The 21789-nt window shown below is 53.8% G+C and overlaps 1 protein-coding gene across 1 annotated transcript in view; it reads right to left on the bottom strand.

The window, feature by feature from the left end:
- The window catches only part of LTBP2 (latent transforming growth factor beta binding protein 2), a 73976-nt gene extending 56650 nt beyond the window's left edge, over window positions 1-17326 (bottom strand). The window contains exons 1-3 of the mRNA XM_060181304.1: window positions 16427-17326; window positions 12391-12461; window positions 1061-1304 (exon numbers count right to left, since the gene is read on the bottom strand). Coding sequence (XP_060037287.1) covers window positions 1061-1304; window positions 12391-12461; window positions 16427-16737 — 626 coding nt within the window. The 5' untranslated portion in view covers window positions 16738-17326. The remainder of the gene's footprint in view (window positions 1-1060; window positions 1305-12390; window positions 12462-16426) is intronic.
- Between the last annotated feature and the right edge of the window lie 4463 nt (window positions 17327-21789).

The following is a 21789-nucleotide window of genomic DNA, read 5'->3' as shown; positions in this document are numbered from 1 at the left end:
TGGTGCACCTAGTTGAGCACACGTTTCTTTTTTTAAATAACCTCTTTTTTTTAGATTTGACTTATTTATTAATGAGAAACATAGGAGGAGAGAGAAAGAGCCAGATATCACTCTGGTACATGTGCAGCCGGGGTTTGAACTCAGGAACTCATGCCTGAGAGTCCAAAGCTTTATCCACTGCGCCACCTCCCGGACCACAAGCACACATGTTACAGTGTGCAATGACCCAGGTTTGAGCCCCCAGTCCCCACCAGCAGGGGGAAAGCTTTGCAAGTGGTGAAGCAGTGCTGCAGGTGTCTCTCTGTCTCTCTCCCTCTCTATCTCCCTCTTCCTTCTAAATTTCTGACTGTCTCTATCCAACAAGTAAATAAAGTTTTTTTTCTTTTTCTGCCTCCTGGGTTATCGCTGGGGCTTGGTGCCTGGACTACAAATCCACTGCTCCTGGAGGCCATTTTCTCCATTTTGTTGCCCTTGTTGTTGTTATTGTTGTCATTGCTAATGTTGTTGTTGTTGGATAGGACAGAGGGAAATCGAGAGAGGAGGGGAAGACAGAGGGGGGAGAGAAAGACAGACACCTGCAGACCTGCTTCACCGCCTGTGAAGCAACTTCCTGCAGGTGGGGAGCCGGGGGCAGGTGAGGAGCTGTGTGGGTCCTCGCACTTCACACCATATGCGCTCAACCCACTGTGCTACCACTTGGTCCCCAAGAAAGATCATTTTTTTTAATTAAAAAAAGAAAAGTAACTTGCTCAGGGTCACAGTGCCAGGAAGTGCAGTGCCAGGATTCAAAACATGGTAGACGGGTCCCATAGCTATGGCTTCCTTGGCTTCCTCCGGGATCTGAAGGTTGCCCCCCACACACACACATCCCCATCAGCAGCCTTGCAGAGGTTACACCAGGCCCCATGCCTGCTCGCCTGCTCCCCTGCTCACACCTCTGCTGGGCCAGCAGAAGGGAAAGGAGCACAAAGCGGCCTTCCCCACCCAGGTCTGCCCAAAGGCCATAGGAAGGGGCCGCTCCAGAAAGAGCCCACGCCCAGGGTCCAGGAAGAGCACCTACCTGGTCAGCGGCCGGGCTGCAGGGGGCTGTGTCCTGAGCCCACTGTTCCCTCGGGCAGCGCTGCTCCTGTGCAGGCTGGGCAGGTCCTCGGCTGAGCGACGGGGTCCAGGCCTGGCATTCTTGGGGTCAAACTCCTCCTCGGGGATGACCTCCTCACAGTGGGCTCCTCGGAAGCCTGAGCGGCACACGCAGAGCTGGGGGCGGCTGCAGGAGCCCCGGTTCTGGCAAGGCGGCTGGCACACAGCTGAGGGGACAGCAGGGCCATGAGGGCAGGGCTCCCCCAGAAGGCGCCAGCTGCTGGGTCCAGCAGGAAGGAAGTAACCAAGGCCTCAGAAGGCTCCTCTGGCAGCTCTCCCCTCCACCACAGACGAGGGGGGCTTCACCTTAGGATACCCAGAGAGAGACCCCACAACAGGGGTGTGCAATGGTCCCTGTCCCTTTCTGCAGAGTCAGGACACTGCTGGGAGGGGAAGAGCAGGGCAAGGGGGCCCTGAACCTCAGCCCCACCAGGGCTACCTGGGACTCTAGCTTTCGTTTTGCTCCTCAAACATTTCCCCTATGAGGAGGGAAGCATTCTGAGGGAGCACCGTGGAAAGTAGAGGAGACAGTTTTTACGAGCTCACCAGGAAGTGAGCTAGACCTGGAAGAAGCTGGCTCTGGATGGGATTCGGGCAGAGCTAAATCAGGCCAAGGAGGTGAGGAAGATGCCGTGACCCTCGGGGGACTGCACTGAGCTACCTTCCCCTCTGCTCTGTGTCTGCACACTCGCCACCTCACCTCTTTGGAATCAAGTCTCAGACAGTCTGCACACCTGACCCACGGAGTCTTTCGTGATTCTTTCAGAACAGTATCCACAAACAAATCAAAAACCCTCCCTCTCAGACTCAGGTTCATGCACTTGACCTGTTTGTTTTCTCAACAGGGAGAGACAGAGAGCAGTCACAGCACCAAAGACCCTTGAATGCACTGGGGTTTGGGCTCGAACCTGGATTTTGTACGTGGCCAGGCAGCACACTGTCCAAGTGAGCTACTGGGTTTTCAGAAAACTCATGACACTCTTGTAGCTAGAAAAACACATCATGACTTTCCCACACCCCAAAATGTTGTGGGCCCAAAGTCCATTGTTTTCTCAGGAGTCTTGTGCCAGTGGGCCTTTGCTGAGTTCCCTCCTCAGTTGGAACAGAGATTCACACAGTAGGTGCTCAGCTAACACTGAATGTGGCTTTTACAACAAAGGAGTCCACATTGGCCTGAAAGTCAAGTTGTTTCAGATGTTCATTAGTTTTACTTTGCTTGTCATGTGACCATGACCTCAGGTGGACACAGGGGTGGTCTGAGGAGGCTGGAGACGCAAAGTGTCTCTCTCTAAGTCTTTCTCCCTACGACTGCCTCTCCTCTCCTCCCTCTTCTCTCAGACCCCCACCCTCCTCAGCCCATAGCAGAACTCCAAGTCTAGCAGGATATGACCTCCACATTGCTGGATACAAAGTGGGCCCAGAATTGGTCCTCTGCCTTCAGCAAGTGCTGAGTGACAGTGTCAGCTGCCGGGGCCATTGCTTCTCTCTCTGTTGCCTTCAGTACCTGCACCTCACCCAGGAACAAGCAGGGGCCTGGGAGATCGGAGCCAGGCTGCTACAGGACACTTTAACCCAACGTCTCCTCCACCCATTACTCACTCAGACATTTGCTGGACCCCTACTGTGTGTCAGGCACTGGGGACAGTCTTTGCCCACCTGAAGCTTGCAGGTGAGTAGAGAAGAAAACTGTCACAAAGTGTGGAGTCAGGACCAGCGAAATGGCTCACTTAGACAGTGTGCTGCTCTGTCATGTAGGTTCGAGCCTGGCCCCAGTGCGCTGGAGAAAGCTTTGGTTCTGTGGGGTCTCACTCTCCCCCTCTCTTTCTCTCTCTCTCTCTCTCTCTCTCTCTTTTTCTCTCTTCCTACCTTTATATTTCTATCAAAAGAGAAAGAGAGATAGAGAGAGATAGATAGGAGAGGGGGGGAGCATTCGCACCTGGTTAAGTGCACATGTCACCATGCATAAGGATCTTGGTTCAAGCCCCAAGTCCCCACCTGCAGAAGAAGCTTCACAGTGAAGCAGGGCTGTAGGTGTCTCTCTTTCTTTTTTTTTTTGGGGGGGGGGTTGGGGCCTCAGTGCCTAAACTACAAATCCATCGCTCCTGGGGGCCTTTCCCACCCACTAGCTCCAATAAGCAAGCCTGAGGAGGTGACCATGGCAGGGCTCAGCGCCCAGGGCTGAAGCCTGGGTTTGCTTCTGGCTCCTGACCGCACAGAGGAGAAGCAACCTTGATGTACCCAGCCCCGCAGCCCCAAGAGGAACTAGCCTGGGAGCCAGCATTGTGCAAACAGAGCTGCTCATGGGCAAGGAAGGTGGTGCTGAGGCCGACAGGGAGTCTCTCAAGAACAGCACCGAACCCACTGCAGGTCCTGGGAGGGGACCACGGACCTTGTAGCCTCGGGACAGTGTCTTCTCTGAGACCCACTGTGTCCTCCTCACTGTCAAGTGCCCACTGCATCTGCACTAGGCCTGGGACCCAGGCCAAGCACACAGGGTCTATTTCTCTGTGAAGCTTCTGACTCCAGAAGACAGACAGACAGAGAGACAGACTCCAGGTCCTGAGCCTCGGAGACACAACAGTGGGGCTCGGGAGCTGAGCATCGAGGCAGAGAAGGGGCCCCTCAGGGCAGAGCAGGAGGGCCTGGGAGGGAGACTGGGGAGATGACGGGAACCTGAGAAAGCCAGGAGGGCAGCGTGGACCACAGGCCTGGGCAGGCGGCACATTCCAGAACTCAGGCTGGAGCCTCCACCAACCCGAGTGCTAAGAGAGGGGGCTGGAGAGCCAGGCAGGACCATGGCTTCAGGGTATGTTCTCATCTGTTTATGGTGACTCTGAAGGGGAGTGGGGGGCTGTGGCGGGGAGGAGCTGCCAGCACACTGGCACTCTAAGCCAGAGAAATAACAGAAGCAGGGAAAGACAGGTATAGGAAGCAGAGATAGGAATAAAACTAACCAGTCCCAGTGAAGGATGAAAACTAAAGCCAGAGAGCAGGAGTCCCATAGGGCCCCTGGGTGACTGGCTTGAACAGTCAGGTGGGTGGGGAGGCCTTGGAATGGGGGGAGGGGGTGTTGGATCAACACCTCCTCCTTCTGGAAAGCTGGAGCTGGGATGTCTGGGAAGTATCAAGAGCAGAGAGGGGAGGGAGACAGCATAATTGTTCTGCAAAAGGTTCAAACCCCAGAACCCCCGAATCCAGAGCTGAATAGTATTACGGTAAAATATATATGATAATAATAATAAATATGGGAGACGGGCAGTGGCACACCCAGTTAAGTGCTAATGTTACTATGTACAGGGACTCAGGTTCAAGCCCCCCACTTCCCACCTGCAGGGGAGATGCTTCACGAGTGGTAAAGTATGTCTGCAGGTGTCCCTCTCTCTATCTCCCCTTCTTTTCTCAATTTCTCTCTGTCCTCTCCCACTAAAAAATAGAATACATAAATAAACCGATGAAATAAACATCAGGAGAGAGCCTATAGAGGAGAGGAGAGGTCTGGCTGAATATATAAGCACATGTGAGCAGAGTCAGCTCAGAGACAACCTTTACATCCCTGGGAAGGCACTAGATGATTTCAGGAGTGGTGCAGCAGAGAGAAAAGAGGGTGACTCTGGGCCCAGTGCTGGGGATGCACTGCTCAGTGGTTAGGTAGAGGAGACATGAGGGCTAAGCCAGGGTGAAGGGACAGAAACACTCTGCCTGGCACCAGGCACTAAGCACCATCTCTGCCATGGCTGCAGCCTGTTGGGATGGGACACAGTAAAGGGGGTGGGGGACTTGTGCTTGGCTGGGCTCCCAGGACCCCCCTCTGTGGGCAGGGGAGAGGTTTGGGAATACCCAGGGAGTGTCCTGGAGCACTCCAACAATATGATGTTGGGCAGAGGGTCAGTGAGATAGTTCATTGCTTTGCCATGTGCACAGCCCAGGTTCAAGTCCCACCCTCGCTGGGCTTTAAAGGAAGCTTTGAGGGAAGCTTTAGTGCTGTGATATCTCTCCCTCCCTTTCCCTCCACCCCAAGAAAAATTACTGGGCAGGAAGGCTGAGTGGTGGCACACCAGATTAAGCCACATATCACCTTGTGTAAGAACCTGGTTCAAGCCCCCGCTTCCTACCTACAAGGAGGACACTTCCAGAGTGGTGAAGCAGATCTACAGGTGTCTCTCTGTCTCCCTCCCTGTGTATTTATCCCTCCCTCCCCTCTCAATTTCTCTCTGTCCTGTTCAATAAAAAGAAAGGGGGAAAATGTTTTTAAAAAATACTAGGCAGAAAAGGAGAAGTCAGACAAGCAGACAGAGGCAACTGAGAGAAGGAAAGCCCCCAGGTCACGTGTGATCATCCCCAGTGCTCTGATAAGCATGGTCCCTGTGCCAGAGGGCCAGTCAGCAGGCTGCACCAAGGATAGCGCCAGCTCCTGACAGCCCTGGGCAAGAGCATCCTCTCCACTCCTTGAGCAAAGAGCCCAGGGCTTGGCACCTGCTCACTAGAAGAGCCAAGTTGCTCCTGCAGACATGAGGTGGGAAAGGAATAGTGCTTCCTGCCAGGCTGGCACCCTCTGGTCAGCTAAGTCTCTGCTACTCCTTGAGGGATGGCCCAGGAGCAGTGCCTGACCAGTCATGGGAGCCCTCAGTCCCATGTCTGCTCTGATGCTCTTCCCAAGAGGGCCCCAGCAGGCCCCCAGCAGGCTCCCCAGCAGGTCTCCCAACAGGTCCCCCAACAGGCCTCCCAAGTCGGGGAACACCTGGTATGATCCAGGGTGTAGGGTGTCCTCAGCTGCTACCTAGTCTCTGGGAGCACTCTCCTCAACTCCTACCTGCAGAGTCAGGGCCAACTGAGTTCAGAGTACACAGGATCTGCCGGGCCTTGGCTGAATGTTTGACCTCCATTATCTCATGCCTTCCCTGCCACAACGCTAGAGAAACCCAAGCATGGAGAACTGAAGCAGCTTGCTCAGGACCGCTGACCAGGGAGCTGGCCTTGCAGCCTGGGCCCTTAGCTCAGTTCCCAGGTCAGCCTTGAAGTCACAGCTGGACTCGCCACAGGCCGGTGAACACACATGGGCTCCTACTGGGAGTATCACTGAGCCCTGGGACTCTGGAGTCTGGCTACAAGGATTCACAGCCAAACATCAGCAGCAAATGGGCTAATGGCTAAGCTTGTCCTAAATGGAGATAGAGCTCAAGCCTAGCCAGGGGACTGTTGCAAGGATTGCCCTAGGCAACAGGAAGTAGCTGACCTCAGAGTTAAAGCTACTAGTAATCCTCAAAAAACATCTCTAGCTGAGCTGCATCCACTTATAGGCAGGCTCAGGGGCTGAAGGTCAGTCACTAGACAAAAGATACAGCAGAGACTCAAACCCAAGGCACCAGGTGTGTGTGTGTGTGTGTGTGTGTGTGTGTGTGTGTGTGTGTGTGTGTGTGTGTGTGTGTGTGTGTGTGCTGATTTCTCTTTTTAAACTTGGAGCACTGTTCAGCTCTGGCTTTGGAACCTCAGGCATGTAAGTCTTTCTGCAGTGCCACTATGTTGCTCACCCACCCCGAGTCTAAGCACAGGCTCTGCACCTTGACCTCACTGCTTGGGTTGGGGTACAGGCATCTGGATCCATAGGCTCCCTCTCCAACAGCCAGGCCCTCCCTCTGCCCTCCCCAGAGCAGCCCCAGCCCCTGGGTGTCCAGGATGGCAGTGAGCAATAATTCAGGGTGCTCCAAATCCTCTCACCCAGTGTGAGCCTTCAGAAGCCTCCCCAAAACTTCTGTGCATATTTGTTCTGGGCTGCACTAGTCTGGGGAGATCTGACAGGAAGAGGGAGAAGCCTGTCTGCAGACTGGGGGAGGGGCATGGTCCAGAGGCCCTGCAATCCAGAAGGGATGAAGGAGACTGATGTGTTACTAGTGTTCCATGAGCTGGGAAGAGATGAGGGGAGCTCTGGAGTCTGGGAGCCCAGGGCCCTCCCAGCAGGTGGGACCAGGGAGCCATCAGGGAAAGACTGAGTCTCAGCATGGCTCTGGGACTGGGCTGGAGGAGGGAAAGGGAAGGGGGGACTGTCAGCCTCTCTCTACAGCTGGAGGAAGAGGCAGCCCACATGTGTGGAGCTGTGAGGACAGATTTCAAGTGTTCCCTGGCGCAGCCGTCTCCACTCCAGCCAGGAGGACAGCTCGGGGGGTGGGGTGGAGTGCAGGGGGCAGGAGAGACAGCTGACTATATGTGGAGCCAAGAGCCCCACATTCTAGTCGACTGGGGCCAGCCATGTAGGGGGCCACACCCCACTGCCCACGTGGCTCTCCTTAGACCTATTTTAGCAACAGCACAGGACCCAGCAGGCATGCCAACTTTCAGGGGACAGGAAAGACTGACTCTCTTCCTCCCGGACTGCCCTCAACACAAAGATGGGGGGCGTAGGAGTGGGGAGAGCAGGGCTGAAGACCCCCAGGGTGGGGGAGATACTGGTGATACACACACACACACACACACACATGAGTTCTGACCATCTACAGAGTCACCCAGCTTTGAGTTTCCAGTGTTGAAACTCCACTAGACCAGAGATTGATTCTGGAATATCAGAGGAAGTTAGGGAGCAGAACCTCCAGGGCTGGAGGGCTGGGACACAGTTGAGAGCCACCTGGCTCCAGCCTCACTCCAAACTGCTTCCACAATCCTCCCCTTCCCAGAGAGCCCCACCCCACCCCAAGGTCCTGCTGCTCAGAGGGGGCCCCCAGACCCACAGCACTCCCAGCCCCTGAAAGCCTGTCAGAAGCACCAAATCAGCGACTCGGTGGGTGAGACTCGGTGGGTCAGAATCTGCATTCCTGGCAATATTCGTATCTGAGGAGGAAGAGTCCCCAAGCAGACCTTCCTGTGGTCAACCCCCAGTCCCACTCAGAGGGCTGAGCCCAACTGGAGTCATTTGGGTGGGAAACTGGCCCAAGGAGCACTTGCAGGCATGAGGCCCAGAGTCTGATCTTCAGCACCAGAAGGAGGTGCTGTCCTGTCCACCTGCTGCACCCGAGTAAATAAACACATAAGCCTGTAAACACATTTTTAAAAAAGATCTGGGGGGCAGGCAATACCGCAGCCGGGTAATCACACATGGCCCAATGCGCAAGGACCATCGTAAGGATCCCAGTTCGAGCCCCCAGCTCCCCACCAGCAGAGGAGTCGCTTCACAAGCAGTGAAGCAGGTCTGCAAGTGTCTTTCTCTCCCCCTCTCTGTCTCCCCTTCCTCTCTCCATTTCTCTCTGTCCTATCCAACAACAATGATAGTAATAAGAACAACAATAACAACAACAACAACAATAAATAACAAGGGAGACAAAAGGAAAAAAAACTAGCCTCCAGGAGCAGTGAATTCATAGTGCAGGCACAGAGCCAGAGCAATAACCTTGGAGGAAAAAAAACAAAAGTGAGTGCTATAGTGGTGTCACTATAAAAAATCAATACTCAGGATCCAGTCCCACAACTTGTGAGTCCTGGGGATGTTTTGTTTTGTTTTGTTTTGTTTTGTTTTGTTTTGTTTTGAAGCTAGATTGATTAATTTATAATTCTTTTTATTTATTTTTAAACTTTACTTTATTTGATAGGACAAAGAAATTGAGGAATGGGGAGAGAAAAAAAAGAGAGACACCTGCAGTTCTGCTCCACCAGTTGTGAAGCCTTCCCCATGCAGGTGGGAACTGGGGGCTTGAACCTGGCTCCTTGTGCACAGTAATCTGTGTGCTTAATCAGATGAGCCACCACCCAGCCCTCTTATTTATTTATTTGTGTTTCTTTCTGATGAGAGCACTGCTCAGCTCGGGCTTCCGTGGTTGTGTGGTGCCAGAGATTAAACCAGAGACCCTGGAGCCTCGGATATGAAAGATTGTTGTGTGTTTTCTGTTTGTTTGTTTTGGAAGGGGCAGCATTTTGTTTGATTTGCATCACCACTGTGCCATCTCCCCAGCTGCAGGGTTTCTGCTTAGCATAACACCGTGGCTGCCCACATCCTTGGCATCCATGACTCAAGGAGTGGTTGGTCTTGAGTCCTCTAGTAAATCATGTATTCTTGAGCAAGTCACCACTCCCCAAGGCCCACAGTCTCCATCTTTTAAATTATGAAGTGTCCTTCCTCAGCTCTGTCAAAAAGGGCCTCTCCTCTGAGACTCCCACCACTCAGGCCCCCTGAGTCAGGCAGAAATGTCATCAGGTCTGCTTTGCTGCTTGATTGGGGGCAGGGGGGGTTGCAGATTTAGGTTCCTTTCTCTGGAGAAATGCAAGACTCACTATCAGATGGAGAAAGAGTCAGAGCCAGAAGCCTACCCAGCTCTAGCTCATTCACATCTCGTACCGTCTCGTGAGACAGCAGGAGAACCTGAGGTGGAGGCATCCACCAGAAGGTCTGTCCTGATGCCAGGATAACCACCTGCAGGCCAGCACAGTGAACAGGCCCTGGTGGCTGGCCCTTGAGACAGGAAAGGCAGGAAGGCTACAGAGAGACTGGGCCGAGGACAGAGGCAGCTCCAGAAATGACAGTCAGGCAGAATAAAGATCTGGGGAGCTGGTGAGGGCTCTGGAGGGGCTTGGGGCGCAGAGAAGGAAGATCAAGGGATTCCCTGCACCCCCTAAAGCTTCTGTCATTTATAGAGAAGGTTCCAGCCATGAGTGGGGTTTGAAGGAAGCAAATGCCCACAGATAAGCAAGTGGGATTCTGGGGTGACATTGCCTGGGTCCAGCCCTGGCTTCCGCACATGGAGTGTGTGTCCCTGGTTATGTCTCCTCACCAAACTGAGCCTCAGTTTGCTCACCCCGAAGCGAGAGCGATCTGACACAGTATGGGGCATAGAGCAAAGACTCAACAGCTAGCAAATAGTCTGGTTTATGGACATAAAGCTGCCACCATATGAGAGAATCTAGAACCTAAGGGCAGCTAGAAAAATCTCAGAGCAGCGGCAACGTTTGCAGCCATCCTTGGTCCAAAGATACAGAAAGTGGAAAGGCAAGATGCCTGGCAGCGGGTGGAGAGGTTAAAGACAGGGGTCCGGGGGGCCAGGGAGATAGTTGAGTGGTAGAGTGCAGGCCTTGCATTCATAAGGCCCTGGGTTTGATCCCTGGCACCTCATACAAACAAGAAACACAAGAACAAATAGAGCATCATTAGTGGTGGAGTGGGCCTGGGAGGTGGTGCCGTGAATTAATACTGGAGCCTTAAGCGTGAAGCCCTGGGTTCAAATCCCAGCATCGCATATGCCAGAGGGATGTTTGGGTTCTCTATTCTTCTTTTGTCTCATAAAGAAATTAATCTTTAAGTGGTCCAGGAGGTGGTGCAGTGGATATAGCACTGGATTCTCAAGCATGAGGTCCTGAGTTCAATCCCTGGCAGCACATGTGCCAGAGTGATATCTGGTTCTTTCTCCCTCTACCTTTCTCATAAATAAATAAATTATTTTTAAAAAAAGAAATTAATCGGGGGTCGGGTGGTGGCGCAGTGGGTTAAGCGCACGTGGCGCAAAGCGCAAGGACTGGCGTAAGGATCCCGGTTCGAGCCCCCGGCTCCCCACCTGCAGGGGAGTCGCTTCACAGGCAGTGAAGCAGGTCTGTGGGTGTCTATCTTTCTCTCCCCCTCTCTGTCTTCCCCTCCTCTCTCCATTTCTCTCTGTCCTATCCAACAATGAACAACATCAACACTGGTAATAATAATAACCACAACAAGGCTACAACAACAAGGGCAACAAAAAGGGGGGAGAAAATGGCCTCCAGGAGCGGTAGATTCATGGTGCAGGCACCGAGCCCAGCAATAACCCTGGAGGGGAAAAAAAAAAGAAATTAATCTTTAACAATAATAATAATAAGTATTGGAGTGCTGCTCTGGCCTTTCTCTCATTTAAAAAAAAATGAACTAAAAAAAAAAGTGAGATGTCCATTCTGTCCATTAAAAAAATGATACTGTATCCTTCAGAACAAAGTGGATGAAAATGGGAAGTGATTATGCTTTCATGGAGTGAGGAGGCGGAAGACAACAATGAGAGAGTCTCCCCTACTTGTGAAACATGGACAACTGAGATACGTGAAGTGGCACGGAAGAGGAGGCTAAAGTAGCCAGACTTGTCTCTAAGTCTTGTGAGAGCAAAGGAAGATATGGGGAGGGTGACACAGAGCCCGGGTGGTGGGTGCAGGGTTGAGCTCTATCCCTGCAATTCTCTTCTTTTTAATTTTTAAGTTATTTTTTAAATTTTATTAATTTATTATTGGCTAGAGACAGAGAGAAACTGAGAAGGGAGAGGGAGGTAGAGAGGGAGACAGAGAGCTACCTGCAGCTCTACTTCACCACTCATGAAGCTTTCCTCCTGCAAGTAGGGACCAGGGGCTTGAACCCGGGTCTTTGTGCATTATATAGCGTGTGTGCTTAACCATGTGCACCACCACCTGGCTCCCATCCCTGCAATTCTTAGAAACTTGTAAACCATTACTAAATTGCTAATTTAAAAGAAATAAATCGGGGCCGGCTGGTGGTGCAGCTGGCTGAAAGCACATGTCACAGTGAGCAAGGACCCAGGTTCAAGCCCCCAGTCTCCACGTGCAGGGGGAAAACTTCACAGTGGTGAAGCAGGGCTGCAGGTGTCTCTCTGTCTCACTCCCTCTCTATCTCGCTCTTCCTCTCGATTTCTGGCTGTTTCTATCCAATAAATAAATAAATAAATTTTTTTTTTAAATTAAAAAGAAAGAAATCATACTCATGTAACCAAAAAAAAAAAGGAGGGAGAGGGAGGGACATTGGAATTGTGCTGCCTGTGGTCTAGTGCATGTGGCCTGTATCTCATCACCTCTTTGTGGACAGTGCGGGTCCTGGCACAGGGTGCTATGCAGGAACGGGCCACTGTCATGGTGTCCTGACACCATGGGGGGCTCAGCTGTGGGCCCCCGGCCGCTCCTGCCTCACTCCTAGCTCCCACAGAACCAGCACAGCTGTTTCCCTCCTGCCACCAGATGCAGCCCACCAGACTTCTGAGAAGAGGAGGGTGTCCCCGGCCCCAGCAACGTGCCTTGCAGAGTCTTGGGGACAGGCCAGTCTGCAGCCCCGGGCTGTGTGGGTGCCAAAGAGACCCCAAGATGAGGGCCCCCAATGCTGAACCAGCACAGGGAGACGCAGGAAGCCACCAAATATGAAGAGGTGTCTTCTAGAAACTGCTTCTGATTGGAGGCCCTAAGATCCTCCTGGGTTCTGTGGCTCAGCACCCAGAGGGCCATGGATCTCTAGAGGCATACTGGGGTGCAGGGGGTACTCACGTTTGATGCAATGGTTGGTGCTGTTTGCTGTCGTCCACCCTGGGCAGCACTGTCCCCTGCAGACATTCCTCCTGTGGGGTCCCCCAAAGAGATCAGCACAAAGGGGCTCCAAGAGGACCATTCACAGAGCCCCCCCCCAACCCCCTCCATGGGCAGAAGCTTAGGGACATACCACCTGGCTAGACAGACAGGCCCTCTTTTATAGGGAGACTGCAGGTCTGGGGAAGGCACTTGAGAATCCTGTAAATTTATTGTATTCTTGTTTGCTTGTTTGGTGGACAAAGATAAACTGAGAGAGGAAGGGGGAGATAGAATGGGAGAGACAGAGTGACACTTGCAGCACTACTTGACTCATGAAGCTTCCCCCCTGCAGGTGGGCAGTTATGTAACTCAAAATAAAAATATGTAATAGTACTTGGTGGCTAGACTTAGACCTAATAAACCTGGAATCCTAGCTGTAATGCTCTGTCCTCCCTCCTAATAGAAATAAACCTTGGGGTCTTGGGTACAGTGGGTGCTGACCCAGAAAGATGCCCACCAATTCAGCAGTATTCAGTAGGCTTTGGCTCAATGTGGAGAAGAAGAAAACTTTACTCAGTGGGGCAACCCACCCTATTGGTTCTGACTTCCAGGAGATTCTCCTGGGAGGCCATGTGAGCACAGCTTTCCATGTGACACTGCTGAGAACCAGTCACCCAGTGATCATCACCCCACCCCTGGGGATGCACCTAGCCTGCCATAGCTAACAGCAGCCGTCCCTGGGCCTCCACAAAGCCAGCCAGGGCCCCACCTGCCTGCCTGTGCAGTGTAAGTGCCCCCACTACCCTTCCATGTCCTCCAAGACCATCCACAATTGGTCTGCCAGGGATGTAAAGCTGGCCATTCCCAGTGGTACCATATAAGGTCACATTCTGATACTCTTTTTCAGCTACTCTCTACCTAGGAAACCTTTTGTCTTTTCTTTGCAACTGGAATCCTTTGCCTGCTCTCAGGCTTCCAGATCAAGTGTTCCTTCCTCTGTAGGAAACATTCCCTGGACTTTACTTCCATACACCCAGCCTTCCCCATTCTCAAACTGCCACAACGACATATTACTGGTTGTCTTGGGGTGTTGACTACAAGTGTCTCCATTTTGGGCCTCTTAAGGGCTCTTTCTTATTATGACTCCAGGGTCTGACTCAGTCTCTGACACATGGTATACATTTTAACACTTCTTTGTTTCTCTTAATCCAGCGTTTCCCAAATAGTGGTAGAGAAGGTCTTCCAACCAGATGTTGCTTTCTTTTGCTACCCCAAGCACACCAAAGACTACAGCATACGAGAAACCCAGCTTAGAGATGAGCTCAGATAAATTAACAACGGGGGGGGGGGGGCAGACAGCAAGGACAGACACTTGCACAAGAAAGGTAAATGCCAGCTGCTGGTTTCCTCCCAACTGCCACTGTGCCCAGCTCAAACTAGCCCCCTACAGCCCCTCACCCCTGCCTCTATGCATCTCTGATGTCATCTCCTCTAGCTCCCGGCTCCCCACCTGCAGGGGAGTCAGTTCACAGGCGGTGAAACAGGTCTGCAGGTGTCTGTCTTTCTCCCTCTCTGTCTTCCTCTCCTCTCTCCATTTCTCTCTGTCCTATCCAACAACGACAACACCAATAACAACAATAATAACTACAACAGTAAAACAACAAGGGCAACAAAAGGGAATAAATAAATAAATATTTAAAAATTTTAAAAAAGAAATGAAATGAAATGTGAGGGGGAAAAGACAGAAGAAAATATTACAGAAAAGGGACACTGGGGACTGGCAAGATAGCTCACTTGCACTGCTCTGCCAGGAGCATGACCTAGGTTCTAGTCCAGCCCCCACAGCACTGAAGGAAGCTTTGGTGCTGTGCTGTGCTGTCCTGTCTTTCCCTCTCTGTGCTCTTTCTATATGAAGGGGTGGACATCCAGGAATGGTGAAGCCCCAGTGACAACAGTCATAAAAGTATGATGTGAGTCTATTTCAAGAAACACTGAAAATCAGGAGACGGTGGCTTAAGGTCCCCCAGACACTGTGTTTCCTTAGTATAGGGAACGTCTCTGTTTTGGCTGACCGTCCAGTCACCTAGTACCGTGCCTGGTACACGATTAGTCAGACCTCCACCGTTTCCAATAACCAAGCCCCCACATACACATCACAAGTCCCACCAGGACAGGGACTGTCTGCTCTGGCCACTGCAGTGGCCCCAGGGCCCGGCACCCTGCCTGGCATATGGGACAACTTCCACAAATCTTTTGGATGAAAATCCCGTCCTCAAGGTGCAGTTCCAGGCCCCACCAGCAGGCGGCACTTAGTCCTCAACCCCAGCAGCCCACAACCCTTTCACAGAGCCTTCAGCCAGGGGAGCAGCTTCAGCCAGAAAGCAACTGGGTGGGAAGCCAAAAGAGAATGTCACCCAGCCCCTTCCCAGCTGACTTGGAGGGGTGACTGAAGCCAGAGACAGAGGCATTGTGGGAGAGGTGCACCTGTAGTGGGCAGGTGTTATGTCCTCATGGCCTTGCACATCACAGCCTTGCTGTCACCACCTGTCCCCCTCATCACCGTCTCTCAGCTCTACATCCTTACAGCATAAGCGCCTCTGTGGCCTGGCCATTATGCTAACAACAAGCCGGAGTCCTGGCAGTGCCAAACCTCTGGACCCCACTCTTGCCTCCCTCCCCAGACTACCTGTGGAGCCCTGAGGCCTCCTTCTCTGCACGTTTCAGTCTCAGTACCCCCAGTCCTCTGTGCTTGGCTCTCAATACCAGGAAGCAGGCAGAGCACTGCTTTCATGGCCAAGGTGCCAGGTTCAATCCCAGGACCACCACAGCCAGAGCTGAGCAGGGCTCTGGGGTGTGTTGCTCATTCTCCCCCCCCCCCCGCCCCTTTTCTCTCTCTCTCTCTCTCAGAAAGAATTAAATCTTTAAAGCACATCACTATTTCTTTTCTGCAGCTCAAGTCTCAGCAGCTGAGCTGCCCTGCATACAGGTCTTCAGACAGTGCTCACTGGCATAGAACAGAACAGCCACAAAGCAGGTGCCCGTCAGCATCCGTGGGTGAGGCTAGCACCCCACTTTGGTGGGGGGGGAATACTCTTGCCTGCCTCCCACCTGACCTTCCTCAGGCAGCAGAGCTCAGCCTAGTCCCCTGGGGACTGAGCAAGCCACAGACACAGCACCCACTGCTCCAGGGGCTGGTGACCCAGCAAAGAACACAAGACATCAAACAGCTTCCAGTAAACTGACATGATATGATGAGACAAGACCCCAAACATAAAAAGGTAAACAAACACCAAGAGATATGGGGGTGGGCGTACAATGACACAGGAGGGAGGTCTCCGGGGTATAAGCAAAGGATGGAGAAGAGCTTGGGCTGACATGCTGGACAGGCTAAGCCCCCGGTCCTTGGGAGCAAAAATGGGGATGCCAGTGTTCATTCTGCAGTGTCGGAAAACCCAGCTGGGGAAGTTGTATCCGGGAGGGTGGGCAGAGTCCCCCCAGCCTGAAGGGTGCTCCCCCCCCACCTGTCCCCTGCCTGGGACTTTGCATCCCAGGTTCTTGAGACACCTGTGGACCCAGGCAGGACTGAGCCTGGGGCCATATCACCCGGACTGGAGTCTCCCCAGACCAGCTGCCCAGTCCACTGCGCCCCAGCCTCTGCCTGGCCCTGGGGTCCCAGGTCAGCCTGCGGCCCCAAAACTCATGCCCCGCAGCCGGCGCCCCTGGAAACCCACTCACCCAGCTAACATCCTCCCCTCAGCCCCATATCTACCCCCCACCCCCGTAGATGCTTGCCAGCCAGAGGGACCTGGGAACAGGGGTGGGGGCGGGCCTAGACCTCCCCGGGAAGCCTGGGGTGCGGCACCTGCAGTTCAAGCGCCCAGGGGCGCAGGGCAGACCCACCCCCACACATACACATACACACAAGTCCCAGGGAGCAGGGAAGCTCCCCAGTCCCAGGGCTCATGGTAGACCCCTCCCCCCCATCCTCGGGGGCCCAGGGAGACCCCCAGCTCACCCACTGAGCCTGACTCGTGTCGCGCTGGGAGGCGCGGCCCCGGGCGTCTGCGGGCTGCGGGGCCGAGGTGCGAGCGGCCGCTGTCCGGGCGCCCCGCGTCGCCAGCCAGGTGGTGGGGCTCGGGGTACCCGGGGCTCCCCCACGGGCTCCGGGGCCGGGCTGAGCACCTTGGCTGCAGGCGGGCTGCCTGAGGGGCGCCGCAGCCGGGTGGGTGTCCCCACGGCCGGGTCCCCCTGGACCTGCCCGGCGCCCAGGAGCAGGACCACGGCGAGTGGGAGGAGGCTTCTCCAGGGGCCGCGGTGCGTCCGCATGGCTGGCGGGTCGCGGGGCCAGGTGCGGCTACCCGCGGGCCGGGGTGCGGGGCCGGGGTTGGGGGTCCGAGATCGGGGGGCGCGGGGCCTGGGATCTAGGGCTCCTGGAACCGGGAGTGCGCCGCTGGGGTCTGGGATCTGGGGGGCCGGGGCCAGGGGCTGGGTGCCGCTCCCCGCGGGCTGGGCTCTAGTCCCGGGTCCGAGGTTGGGGGTGTCCGCCTCTGCCGGGAGCGGGCGGCTCCGGGCGGCAGGGGCACTGCCGGCGTGGAGAGGTTCCCCCCCCGACGCCGCCTTTATCCCCAGCGCCCCGCTCAGGGGGGGCAGCTCGGCCCCCTCCCCGGGACGGGAGACGCATTCCTGCAACACCCACTTTGGCTCTAGGGCGGGCGGCGGCTTAACCCGTGCGGGGCGGGCACCGCCACCCCCATCCCCACCCCCATCCCCACCCCAGCCGGGAAGCTCAGCCGCCGCCGCGGACTCAGCGCAACCCCGAGGGGGCGGCCCCGGGTGCGAACCGCGAGGTTTCCCGGAGGGCTGTTGTGGAGGGCGCCCTCTGCGGGGCCTGCGGGCCAGGGCACCTCGCTCCTGGATTTTTTTTTTTTTTTCTCCCTTCAAATCCCTTTACTGGGGCTAATGGTTACAGGACAGCTGTTGGCACATGGGTGCCCTCTCATCGTAGCCCACCCCATGGAGGCCCTTCCCTCCATCACACCCCAAGACCTCGAAGCCCCCATCCTCACCCCCTTCCCCTCCCAGACTCCTTTGCTTTGGCGGCCACCCCACACTGGCCACGTAACCCCTCAGCTCGTCCCCCTTCTGTCCTTGCTTCCTGAGCTCCAGCACCCAGCTCCCTCCCTTCTCACCTTACTGGACACTTATCATCTCACAGGATTCCCGCAAGTTCCAGCCAAAATGAAGCAAAGGAGTCGAGTTCGACATTTTTAACAGCCGCGTAGTATTCCATTTCTGTACACAGGCCACGACTGTCTCGGCCACTCATCTGTCTTGGGCATCTGGGTTCTCCCAGGTCTGGGTCGTGATTGTGTGTGATTGTGTGTGTGTGACTGTGTTTATATATCTGTGTGTGTCTGTGTCTATGTTTGTGTATGTGCCTTGTGTTCCTGTGTGTCTGTGTCTGTGTATCTGTGTGTCTATGTCTGTGTGTGCTTGTGTCTGTGTGTGCCTGTGTGTGTCTGTGTCTCTTTGTCTGTATGTGACAGTGTATGTCTGTGTGATGCATGCACACACACATCGACCTGCTTTGGCCAGAAGCACAAGAATGCCAGCTTCCACCCACTAGAACACCCCACTTCTCAGCTCCTGCATCCCCCCTGGCCAGTGTAAAGTCTGAAGGCTCTGCCGCCATGGCTCCTACAGTGCATCTTGCACTGGTCTCCTCTCAACCCTTGACAGGCCAGTTAATGCCATCTCCTTGCATCGAGACACTTGCCCCAAGGTGTTCTCCAGGGCTGAGTCCTCATCCCCCTCCTCACAGCTCAGCGCCACCCCCCTGATAGCCCCTTCCCTCCCCCCCCCCACACACAGAGCAGCCTCCCCAGCTCCCAAATCATCACTTTCTCACACATGCCCCATTTACCAAGGACGAGCTGAGATGGTCCTATTTGCACAACTGCTTCACTGAGGGCCAGCCCTAGCTGTGGTGAATCCCCTTCCCCGCCCTGAGTAAACAGGTAAAAGCCAGGTCCTGGGGGGTTTCTCTCATTTGCATAATATAGAGAACTATGAATTTGGCATAAAATTTAAAGGAATAGCCAATTCATCTCTAAGACTGAAATTATCAGGGCTGAGGAGACACATACTTTTGGGGGTAGGTGCAGTGTGGGATTTTTTTTCCCAGAGCACTGCTCAGCTCTGGGTGCTGGTGGTGTGGGGGCTGAACTTGGGACCTTGGAGCCTCAGGCATGAGAGTCTCTTTGCATAACCATTGTGCTACCTCCCCCACCTTTAATCCTATTGTCTTATAAACCACTATTAAATCATTAATTTGAGAAAAGCCTAACCCAAAGCAAAGCCTCCCCCAATTTAATTAGTCCTGTAGTCCTCTCTTCAACCCTACCCTGCAGTGGAGAGAGTGGGCTGTGGGGCAGGGGAGGCAGCATAATGGTTATACAGATGCACATACCTGAGACTCCAATGTCCCTGGTTCAATACTCTGAGCCACCATAAGCCAAAACTGAGCAGCTCTCTGGAAAGAAATTAATTGAATTAATTAAAGCGGGCTGCAGTCCCTCCCTGCTGCAGCCCCTCCCAGTCAAGGGAGGGGGAGACGTGTCAAAGACAGGTGACTGGGACAAAGCACTGGCTCTTCTGTAGGTACCTACGTGGGATCCCAGAAGGTCACCCCAGCCCTCACCTGCAGTGCTGTGTACAGCACCCCCTGGCCAGCTGCCCCACCACAGATGTCCAGAGGTCACTCTGACCAGGCCCCAGTCAGAATCTCCAGAGTGTGTTCCCGTGTCTCTTCATTTGTGTACATCCTTAGTTTCTTTTTCTGTTTTTTTTTCTCTCACTCCAGGACAACATTTTTCAGACAGAGAAAGAGAGGGGGAGAGATACCACAGCACTGAAGCCCCAGTGTGGTGGGGGCTGGGTTCAAACCTGGCTCACACTTGTAACACAGCAACAGCACCATCCAAGTAAGCTATTTTGCCAGTCCTGCAGCCTTCATTTCTTTCTTTCTTTTACATATTTATTTTATTTGGTAAGACAGACAGAAATTTAGAGGAAAGGGGGAGGTAGAGAAAAAGTCTTCAGGACTGCTTCATTCCTTGTGAAGGTTTCCCCCCCTGTGGAGAGGGGATGTGGGGTGGAGATTTGAACCCAGGTTCAGGTCCTTGTGTATTCCATATTCTCCATTTCTAAAGGAAATTGTTAAGAACTCACATTACAATGAGCAAGGACCTGGATTCAAGCCCCTGGTCTGTACATGCAGGGGGAAAGCTTCATAAGTGGCGAAGCAAGGCTGCAGTTATGTCTCTCTGTTTCTTTCCCTCTCTCTGTCTCCCCTGGGTCATTTGAAACTTCCAGAAACTAAGCCAACAACAGTGGACATAGAATTATGAGAGTCGGGCTCAGCTCCTGGAGGCTCCCAATTTTTTTTTCTCCAGTAACTGGAGCTTGGTGCCAGCACTACGGATCCACCGTTTCTGGGGGTCCCTTTTGTTTTTTCTCTATGATAGGACAGAGAGAAACTGTAAGGGGAGGGGAAATAGAGAGGGGGAGACAAAGAGACACCTGCAGACCTGCTTGACCACTTGTGAAGTGACTCCCCTACAGGTGGGGAGCTGGGGGCTTGAACCGGGATCCTTACACCAGTCCTTGCGCCACCTGCACTTAACCCGCTGCTACCGCCTGACTATTTATTTTTCCCTTTTGCGGCCCCTGTTTTTTTTTATTGTTGTAGTTATTATTGTCGTTGATGATGATGATGCTGTCATTGTTAGGACAGAGAGAAATGGAGAGAGGAGGGGAAGACAGAGAGGGGGAGAGACAGACAGACACCTGCAGACCTGCTTCACCGCCTGGGAAGTGACTCCCCTGCAGGTGGGGACCCGGGGGCTCAAACCGGGATCCTTAAGCCGGCCCTTGCACTTCACGACACCTGCACTTAACCCACTGTGCTACCACCCAACTCCCCAAAAGAAAATATTTTTAAGAAACTTAAGAAGAGAGAGAGAGGGGGTCAGGCCGTGGCGCAGTGGGTTAAGCGCATGTGGCACAAAGCACAGGGACCGGCGTAATGATCTCAGTTCGAGCCCCCGGCTCCCCACCTGCAGGGGAGTCGCTTCACAGGCGGTGAAGCAGGTCTGCAGGTGTCTATCTTTCTCTCCCCTTCTCTGTCTTCCCCTCCTGTCTCCATTTCTCTCTGTCCTATCCAACAATGAATTGCGTCAACAAGGGCAATAATAATAGCCACAACGAAGCTACAACAAGGGCAACAAAAGGGGGAAAAAAATGGCCTCCAGGAGCGGTGGATACATGGTGCAGGCACCAAGCCCAGAAATAACCCTGGAGGAGGAAAAAAAAAAAAAAAAGAAGAGAGAGGTGAGGGTCAGGTGGTAGCACACCGAGTTAAGCACATAGTACCTGTGCAAGGATCCAGGTTCAAACCATCAGCTCCCCACCTATAGGAGGGTAGCTTCACAAATGGTGAAGCAGGTCTGCAGGTGGCTATCTTTCCCTTTCCTTCTCTATCTTCCCCTCCCCTCCCCTCTCAATTTCTCTCTGTCCTATCCTTAAAAAGAGAGTGAGAGAGAGAGAGAGGTAGTTAATTGAATGCACAGTTTGAATAGCAAAAACTGAGTCCCTCATAATAGTTTCATGTGCTCACCGTCTTCCGGACTGGCCCTGAAGTTGGCCTTGAACCCTGCACCGTACGTGTGGGACCCCCCGCACACACACCATGCTCACCTCTCTCTCTCCATCAGTCACAGCTCTGGGGAAGCCTGGGTCCCTCTCCCCTTTTCTTGGCTGCCCACTTTTTCATTCTACATTCCCTTCCTCCCCCAACCCATGTCCCCACTTCCTTGGTGGGAACCCTCATCCCTCGACATTCACCTCTGAGCCCCACGAGCCTCCCAGACCAGAACCCTTGGCGTCATCCTGTCCTTGAGCTATTTTTTCCTCCTGAGTGGCCAAGTCATTATTACCATCCGTCTGTTCTGCTGGAAGCCTGCCACCCATTCAGCCTCGCCACAGTCTGCCTGGGCCAAGACCTACAGGCAGACACCAAGACCTTCCCACCCCACAGGCTCCAAGTGGTCTTTGGAAAGCCCCACCTTGCTGGGCTGCAGGTCTCCTGCCCTCGAGCCCTGCCCAGCACCCTGGGGACCTGGAAGTGCAAGTCCTCAGAGTGTCTCCCATCAGCACCCAAGAGCTGCATTCTCTAAGCTGCTAAGATGTGTCAAGCCATTCTGATCTGAGCACCAGAAATTCACTCATCTAACCAGACAGAGCCCACAGTGTGGCTTCCTGGCAAGCAGGGAGGACATGCTGGGCACAGAGACTGGATCACTGCAGACAACACAGCCC

Source organism: Erinaceus europaeus, chromosome 22 (assembly GCF_950295315.1).
Source record: "Erinaceus europaeus chromosome 22, mEriEur2.1, whole genome shotgun sequence".
NCBI classification, from domain to species: domain Eukaryota; kingdom Metazoa; phylum Chordata; class Mammalia; order Eulipotyphla; family Erinaceidae; genus Erinaceus; species Erinaceus europaeus.
Note: the sequence above shows the minus strand (reverse complement) of the source record. Positions and strands in the feature narration are given on the sequence as shown.